We start from the raw sequence: 9,431 nt of genomic DNA on the forward strand, positions 1-9,431 counted from the left end.
CGATCACCTCCCCGCCCCGCGCGATGGCAAACTGCACCACGCCAGGCTGGCGGGTTCGCGGGGAGAAAAGAAAGGTTTTAGAGGTTAAGTTCAGGTCAGACGACAAATGAAATTGTAACAGCCCAAGTGACATTGTATAATGTCTTCTTCCACTCAATCAATAGGGCACTGTGAGCCCCATTACCATAGAGATGGCTTCCTCCTTTCTGAAGGGTGTCTATTGTTTGACGAGAGAGATTTGCCACTTGAACCGTGCTGCTCCCCAAGGATGTGTACTTCATCAATTATTTGTATTCCTAACATCTACATATTTTCATATTAACGTCCCCAGTGCACGCACGGCAGAAGGAGCGGCCGCTCGCTTTTCCTCTGGTACCGAAGGGCTTTCAGGGGTCACCCCGTCAGCTCAATTTTAATTAAAACACAAAAATGCAGCAGGATTTGATAGCCTGGTTTAAAGCTTTTGTGAAGACGCACAATCCCAGTTCAAAACAAAACACGCAGATATCGGAGGCTTTGGAGCAGACGGTGCCAAGCAAACGCTTTCGGAAAGACTTCTGTTTGGTGTAAGCAGGTGGCAAGAGAGAAAGAACTTTTTTTTTTACCTTAAAAAAATAATAATCGATTTTAAGGTGCTTACAGGGAAAACCACGACATTGTAATTTGTAAATAAAAGTGACCCACAGCACCTTACAAAAATCAATCACCACAAGGCTGAATAATTGATTCTGTCACTCACTGCCTTACATCTGTGAAATAATTTTCTGCAAGCTCTGATAGTTTCCACCATCTCCCACTTCCAGGTTTTCCGCTCCTCGATGTGAGTTTCACGTTTGACAGATGCAACCCCTTCCAGTCCCAATTAAACAACAACAACAAAATTAAAACCTCTAGAAGAAGAAAGGAGATTTCTAAACTTCGTTCATCGTTCCCCCTTTGTATTCCAGCTTCTCTGAAGCAATGACAGCATCTCTTCATACACACAAAAGTGGGGAACAGCCATATTTGAGTTAGAACTGTAAAGCAGGCCAGATCTCTACAATAATTGCAACAACTGTAATTAAAAATATAAAAAGTAGAATTCAATGCTTAAAGAATTCAGACTTGGTGATCCTTACGGCTCCCTTCTAACTTAGGATATTCTGTGATTCCGTAGTCTGAAATATTGAGCAGTTCCACGCAGGATTTCTTAATGTAATTGGAAAATGGGCTCACACGGGAGGGCAACCCCTCAGCAAACACACATTAAGATGCAGGATGCTACCTAAAAAGGCACTCACTCAATCACACATCTGATCCAACACTAAAATCAATCCTACTCCATAATACACAGCACAGCACCCGGACAGAGGCACGGACAGTTCTTGCTCCCACCCATGTTTTAGAGCTGCATAGGATCCGGTCCCATTTATTCCTGCTTTTATTCTGAGGCTTCCCGGGAGTGGCAGGGCGCTGTGAGCTGGGTTAGAAAACAGCTTTTCTCAAAAAAATCAAAGGACAAAACAGGGTGCTTGAGGACTGCATCCCCAGCCCTGATACCATTTCAGATTTCACTGCCATCCGCAGCCTAGAAACGTGCCCTATTTTCCCCGTCAAAGAACATTAGAAATTGTTTGTCGGGGTTGCGGTAATCCTCTCCAATCTGGGTCATGCAGAGGTTAAGTGCAGGGAGAACTCGCACATCAAAGACGGTCGGGGTGAGCGCATCCCAGGACTGCACACCTCCCATGGGCAGGGTGTGGGATGCAGGGACGATGCCGTGGCTAAGGGACACGGGTACCTGCCTCTGCTGGGAGCTCTGATTAAACCCAGCTCTTGCTTTAGCCACAGGTGAAGCTCATCTTGTTAATTCAAACAGACCATCTGCATCTTCCAAGAATGACAAACTTCATTAGTTCTGCTTAGTTAGAGCGCTTGCTGATTTGCGATAATGAGCCCCAACAGCCTGTCACCTCTTTGTCAAGGGAAAGGGCATACTTTTTCTTATCATTACTATTACTATTTAAAAAAAAAATAATAATACAGAGAGAGCAAGCTTTTGTGCAAGAAAGAAGGTCAAATTCAGATTAAACCACTGCTCCTTTCACCCGAGGAACTAATCCCAGCCAGGAGCTGCCGGTCGGGGGGGCTCAGCCCCGTACCTGAGCACGGTGTAGAAGAGCAGCGCGGCTGCCGCAGCTCCCAGCACAGCACACAGCAGGTTGACACGGCCCGCAGCGGCCCCGCTGGGCAGCAGCCTCATGGCCAGCCCAGCCAGCAGCGTGAACAGCGGGTAACCGGGCGGGTGGGCGACCTGCAGACAGAGGGATGGGCTCAGCAAGAGGACTGCGGCATCCCGATCCCAGCACCGCGTCCCAGCATCCCGGTACCCAGGTATCCCGGTACCCCGGCATCCCAATGCCCCAGCATCCCGGTACCCTGGCATCCCAGCTGTTTTTTTTTTTTCCCCTGCTGAATTCTTTTAGGTTTGGTGCCAATTTTTCACTCCGCAAATATTTTCCCCCTTAGTGGATTTGGCGGCAGGCGTCACCCGCGTTAATGAGCGGCGGAGAAAAGAGGTGACACGTCGCATTATCGCGCCTTAAACTGCTTGTTGTTTGGGTTCACAGTATATTAGGGTCATTCAAAAGGCTGGGTTTTTTTGTTGTTGTTGTTCTTTTTCTTTTTTTTTTTTTTTTAAAAGCAGATTCTCAACTATTTTATTGGGTAGCAAGTTGAAAGACCACACTGCTATCGGATTACCACCGCGCTGACAGTCCTAAGGTCTTGCCTAAAGGGATCATGCACCATAATAAAGTTTATTAAATAATAAAACTTATTAAAATTGTTAACCCGATTTATTTTATTCTCCCCAGCTTATACAAAATTTGGGTTGATAATAAGCCAGCTACTGTATATACAGTAAAGCCTTTGCTTTATAATTTAGTTTAATTGGATTTAAAACTTGAAGTAAATTGTCGCGTGCTGTACTTATAAGTTAGTAAAAACTGTGGTTTGAAAATAAATTAATCTACTTTACTCCATGCTTAATTAAACTTCCTTAATTCCTAAAACTGTTAATGAGAGCATTGATTAAACAATAAAACTAATACTTACTCCAAGCTCATATGCGGCTGTGATCAGCTCCCCTGTGAAAAAATAATGTAAAACCAATAATTACTATTAGGAAATGACACTCCTCCAAAGTTTTCAAAATCCAAATGCTTGCATTGGGGTTTTGCATTAATTTGACTGGATAAAACTGTAAATCTGTAGAGATTTAACAGCATGAAATTTTCTAAGAATATTTTCTCCCTCTGATGTCATGGCACAAAATATCTTTTGTATGTTTCCGCACGACTTTTATGAACAGATAAGGGAAAGCATAGGTGTGCTCGGTTACAGCACGGCCTCAGACATCCCAGTTGCAGACATCTGCATGCATCAGTGTATTTTTAATTTTAAACCCATTGATTCGACGACTCTCAGCGCTTACGCTGTGCTGCCTCTTAACAAATTGGGTGCTTCTCATTAAAAAAAAAAAACCAGCCACAGCAATAAGCAAACAAACAGCAGAACACATGGCTCGTGATTTAAAGGGGGTTAAACGCAATCACTCTGCTTGCAAATCTGCAACCTCAGTGCTAAAGCAATCCCTGCAGCTTTGCAAGCAACCCCTTTACCTGTCAGGGTTATGCGCTCAGCGGCTGCTCCTGTTACACAACAGCACCAAGATTTTGCATTACATTTGTACTCGATGCTGGGATGAATGACTGTCACAGAACCACCCGCGTTAGCACAGCAGCAGAGAATCCTTGGCATTTTTAGAGCACTTGGAGCTGCAGTGCTGATGAATTGCATGCATTAAATCCAGCCTGTGCACATGAGCACATTCAAGCTCGGTGGGCTCACCAACGAGGCAACAAAATTAAACATTACAGCACTTGAGGCATTGATTCTGTGATTTTCGATGTGATTCTATGATAACTGTATGCAATTCTATGATATTTCTATGTGACGTTTCTATAAGATATTATTTCTACATGATTCTATGAAATAGCATAGGCTTAGGTTGGAAGAGGCTGTAGAGATTATCCACACCAACCCCCTGCTATGGGCAGGGCTCTCCCTATATCATTTCCATGTGATTCTATACCATTTCTATGCTATTTCACTGAATCATCATGCAATATTTGCTATCCCAGCTATGCCCAAGAGAAATTTTCCTCTCCCCCTCCTCAAATTGCTGTTTTTGGAAACAGAATCTCATCTTACTGCTGTCTTGGAAGTGTCAAGTTTAAGGCTTCATCCCAGCGTTGGATGGCAGAAATGCAAAATGAAGGGTGCTGTAGGATAAACTTCTCCAAAAGAGAAGTGATGCAGTGGCACAGCTGCCCTGGGAGCAGTGGGATCACCATCCCTGGAGTTGTTAAGAACTGTGGAGACGTGGCACTGAGGAACACGGGCAGTGGGTATGGTGGATAGCCTGACAGTCACCCACCACTCTTTTTGAGAAGTATTTCCTCGTATCCAACCCAAAACTGCACTCACTGAGCTCCCATGCGTTGTGGTGATGTCAGTTTGCACCATGCATAGAAGCAAATCCAAAGCAGCACAGCCACAAACCCAGCAAAGGTCCCAACCCCACTAAAAGCAGTCAGGCAATGCCTGAAAACTGACATCTCCAGCAAGGATTGGAACCACTGTCTGAAACATCAGAATGAAACTTCTTTTTTTTTTTAATTTTATTTTTTTACTTGAGTTTATTTGATCCCTTTTTAAGCAGTTTTAACATCTGTGGATGTATCCCAATGAGCTCTAAAACTCATTCTCTTGTTTCTTTATTGTAACGCAAGAAAGCTGCCAATGAAAATATCTATTGCCTTTTACACTCCAGGATTACTGCAAGCTTCAGGAACAATTAAAAATATACGGATCACTTAAAAAGAATAAGGATAGGCTCCCTGCCTGAAAGCAGATACAGCAAATCCTTAAGCACCTCTTTACCCACACAAGTAGCTTCAGTAATTTTGATGGCACAGACGTAAGCCCATGGAGTTCAGCAACACCACACAGAGCTCCCAGAGACTACAGTCAGGGGTGCAGCAGGCTGTTCTCCATGAGAAATGTAAGGAACAACCCCAAAAAGCCATATTACCATATGGTGGTGTGGCTGCTGGCAGGAAAAAGCCCAAAAAAGCAGCTGGGATGAGGCCACCTCTGATGGTTGGACAAGATGATCTTAGTGGTCTTTCCCAATCCTAGTGATTGGATGAGCATCCCCTATGGGGTGACAGCAGTGCAACTGCCTCTATAGGATGAGCATCCCTATGGGGTGACAGCAGTGCAACTGCCTCTATAGGATGAGATCCTATGGGATGGCAGTAACATACCAGCCCCTATCAGGTGAGCAATCCTTCTGGATAACTGCAGTACACTACGGCACTCCTATAGGATGATCAGCCCCCATGCAGCATGGAACTAAGTGATCTTTAAGGTCTGGTGAATGTTCAGCTCTGGTGAATGCATTCAATCCAAGCAGCAGGTTTGGAAGACAACAGAAAAAAATAGGGGAAGAAGGGAAGGAAGGTGATGGGGAGGGAAGGGTGGGTCTGGCCTGCACTGCTCTGTGGATCTGCACTGGTTACCCACATCCCGAGGCAAAACACAAGCTCAGGCACAACTAAAACCCATGCTGGAGGGGTTTAGATCAGAGCTAACAGCTCCAAGTGAAGGCACTGCATGCTTCAACACGTGTTCATCTCCCATGAGGGAGTGCTTCCGTGGAAAAACAACAGTAGCTGCATACTTATTGATCACTGTATATGAAGTGGAGCTAAACCCTTCTAAAAGCTTTGGAGCAGAAGCAGAGCTAGCCTCACACACCTCACCTGTGGACTGTAGGATGCAAGAAAGCATTTAGAAATAAATTCTTTTATCACTTTGTAGCTCACAGTACAACAGAATCCCTCCGATCTCACACAGGAGTGCAGGGAGATGAATAAAAGTGCAATCAGACCCATCTGAATGTACGAGCTGTGAAAACATAAAACCCCACAATCTGCAAACCCAAAAGCCCTCACTTGAATACCCCATTTTTTTTTTTTTAATGTACTGTATGGATCTGAGAGCAGAGTTTGGCTATAGTTTAACACTCATTCAACTCTTCTTTGCCATACAACAGAAGGAAAGCACATCAGTATTCTTGTTCTATGACCAAAACATCAAACTACCTAAAACATCCCAATCACAACCACAAACACATACAGAAACTGGGTAGGTTTTTTTGTTTTTTGTTGTTGTTGTTGTTTTTGGTTTTTTTTGTTAGTTTTTTTTTACACAAAATGACACTAAATTCACACAACTGCAGAAGCCAGCAGGGGAACTTTCTTCCTACTGCTCAGGTCAGTAAAGCAAGACACAAACTGTCAGACAGCTGCATTCCAAGAAGGGCAAAGGCAGAGATTTCTGAGCACTGCAGGGCAACTGAATCCCATGGAGCTGATGAAGCCCAAGAGGTGGCTATGATGTGCTGAGTCCCAGAGATGAACCCCTATAGGATGGCTGCAAGGCCCCAAGCCCTGTGAGTTAGCAGCACTATATTATAACAGGGGACTGTAAAGAACAGCCCCCATAGGATGAACATCTTTATGGGGTGACAGAAGTGCAACAGCCTCTATAGGATGAGCATCCCTATGGGGTGACAGCAGTGCAACTGCCTCTATAGGATGAGCATCCCTATGGGGTGACAGCAGTGCAACTGCCTCTATAGGATGAACATCCCTATGGGGTGACAGCAGTGCAACTGCCTCTATAGGATGAGCATCCCTATGGGGTGACAGCAGTGCAACTGCCTCTATAGGATGAACATCCCTATGGGGTGACAGCAGTGCAACTGCCTCTATAGGATGAGCATCCCTATGGGGTGACAGCAGTGCAACTGCTTCTACAGGATGAGCATCCCTATGGGGTGACAGCAGTGCAACTGCCTCTACAGGATGAGCATCCCTATGGGGTGACAGCAGTGCAACTGCCTCTACAGGATGAGCATCCCTATGGGGTGACAGCAGTGCAACTGCCTCTACAGGATGAGCATCCCTATGGGGTGACAGCAGTGCAACTGCCTCTACAGGATGAGCATCCCTATGGGGTGACAGCAGTGCAACTGCCTCTACAGGATGAGCATCCCTATGGGGTGACAGCAGTGCAACTGCCTCTACAGGATGAGCATCCCTATGGGGTGACAGCAGTGCAACTGCCTCTACAGGATGAGCATCCCTATGGGGTGACAGCAGTGCAACTGCCTCTATAGGACGAGCATCCTATGGGATGGCAGTAACATACCAGCCCCTATCAGGTGAGCAATCCTTCTGGATAACTGCAGTACACTATGGCACTCCTATAGGATGATCAGCCCCCATGCAGCATGGAACTAAGTGATCTTTAAGGTCTCTTCCAGCCTGAGACCAAGGACCCTTTTAGGATAACTGCGATACACAAGATCCTACAGGATGCCTGCGACGCATGGCCTCTATACGGCAAGAGGCACTACTGCGGGGCAACAATGCAACAGTCCCAACAGAGCATCCTATAGGACGCCTGCGATGCACCAGCCTCGATAGGGCAAACGTCCCTACAACAACCCCACAGCTCGGACCTCCCCCCGGTGCCACCACCCCAAAGCCAACCCCCGGTCCGACCCAAGCGCAGCCCCCCGGCCCCGGTCCCTGCCCCGCGGTGGGTGCTGGGTACGTTACCCGCGTCCCCGCCGGGCAGGCCGGGCGGCAGGGTGCCCGCATACACGGCCGCAACAGCAGCACCCACAGCCCCGGCAGCGGCCGCAGCGGCCACATCGCTACCGCTCCCCGCGCCCATGTGCGGCCGCTTCCGGTTTCGGGTGGAACGCACCACTGCGGCGCCAATTGAGGGGGGGAGGGAGCGATTCGTCATGATTTCTCTCTTCTCCCTCCAAACAGCCTCCTGGGAGCCGTCGTTAGTTATATACGGATAGAGAATGAAAGGATGCCGTCGAAATGGTAAAGCAACGCAGCAAGGCCTCGAGCACTCGTTCTGCATCATCGTTCCCCCAAAGGACTTGGTACAGCCGGGAGGGCGGGGCGGAGGAGCCGCGCAAGGCGCGCTGCAGGGCGGCACCACAGCGCGGGAAAAGGGGAGGGAGAGCGCAGCGAAACCCGTGCGATGGGGAGAGGCTGCCCGGGTCGCAGAGCCGGAGCTGAGCACGGGGCAGTGCAGGGGTAGAGCCCCTCTGTGCTGCCACTGCGCCAACATCGGCCTTTAAGTTTTAAATACAAGCTCAGTGAGCACTTCTTCTTCAAACTGGTGTAAAACCAGAGTGAGAAGCCAGTTTGGCTCTGTGTGAAGAGGCTATAGACAAAAATAATAAAGGTTTATGCCTTCAGTAGAACCGGGCGAGTCTCTAGTGGGAGGCAGGTTTGAAGGTGATGGTGCATAGATGGCCTTACAGAGAGAGCTGGGCAGGCTGCATTGATGGGCTCAGAGCAGCGGGATGAAGTTCAACAAGACCAAGTGCCGGGTTCTGCACTGTGGCCACAGCAACCCCAGGCAGTGCTACAGGCTTGGGGCAGAGTGGCTGGAAGGCTGTGAGGAGGGAATGGAGCTGGGGATGTTGGCCAAAAGCTGGCTAAATGTGAGTCAGAAGCGTGCCCAGGTGGCACAGGAGGCCAGTGGCATCCTCTATACTCTGTGAGGCCACACCTCAGGTGCTGTGTTCAGTGTAAGGCCCTCCACTACCAGGACATTGAGGCCTTGGAGTGTGTTCAGGGAGGGGAACAGAGCTGGGAGGGCTCTGGAGCACACGTCTGATGGGAGCTGCTGAGGGAGCTGGGGTGGGTCAGTGTGGAGAAGAGGAGGCTCAGGGGAGCCCTCACTGCTCTCTGCAGCTCCTTGACAGGAGATTGCGATGACTTGGTCTTTTCTCCTGGATAACAGTGATAGGACAAAAGGTGATGGCCTCACGCTGTGCCAGGGGAGGTTCAGGTTGGATATTAGGAAGCATTCCTTCTCAGGAAGAGCAGTGATGCAGTGGCACAGCTTCCCAGGGTGTGATGGGGTCACCGTCCTTGTTCAAGAACCGTGGAGATGTGGCACTGAGGGACACAGTGAGGATGGGTTGGAGTTGGACTTGGGGATGTTGGAGGTCTTTTCCATCCTGAATGTTTCTATGATACTTTGAGATTGCTAAAAAACAGCAGCGTGACCCGCTCAGAAGTTAATCTGGTAGCTCAGGGTACTGCTGCCGGCAGAGTGAGGCCGGCCCGCATGGCTGCTTTCCATCAGAACACAACTGCTGAGCTCTGTGGTGACCAAGCAAGCTCCAATGCACTCCACTTGCTGGCAGGTTCTTAGCGTTATTGGCTGAGGTTCATTGGGGAGAAGAAAAAGATACGTTGCAATCTTCCACCAGCCATTGT

The 9,431-nt window shown here is 48.0% G+C and overlaps 1 protein-coding gene across 2 annotated transcripts in view; it reads right to left on the bottom strand.

Moving 5' to 3' along the window:
* The window catches only part of TMEM260 (transmembrane protein 260), a 30,150-nt gene extending 22,256 nt beyond the window's left edge, over nucleotides 1-7,894 (bottom strand). For both annotated transcript variants that reach the window (XM_010712102.3, XM_010712101.3), the window contains exons 1-3: nucleotides 7,737-7,894; nucleotides 3,097-3,128; nucleotides 2,142-2,293 (exon numbers count right to left, since the gene is read on the bottom strand). In XM_010712102.3, coding sequence (XP_010710404.3) covers nucleotides 2,142-2,293; nucleotides 3,097-3,128; nucleotides 7,737-7,854 — 302 coding nt within the window. In that variant the 5' untranslated portion in view covers nucleotides 7,855-7,894. The remainder of the gene's footprint in view (nucleotides 1-2,141; nucleotides 2,294-3,096; nucleotides 3,129-7,736) is intronic.
* Nucleotides 7,895-9,431: the final 1,537 nt, after the last annotated feature.

This window comes from Meleagris gallopavo, chromosome 5 (assembly GCF_905368555.1).
Source record: "Meleagris gallopavo chromosome 5, MGAL_WU_HG_1.1, whole genome shotgun sequence".
In the NCBI taxonomy this organism is placed as follows: domain Eukaryota; kingdom Metazoa; phylum Chordata; class Aves; order Galliformes; family Phasianidae; genus Meleagris; species Meleagris gallopavo.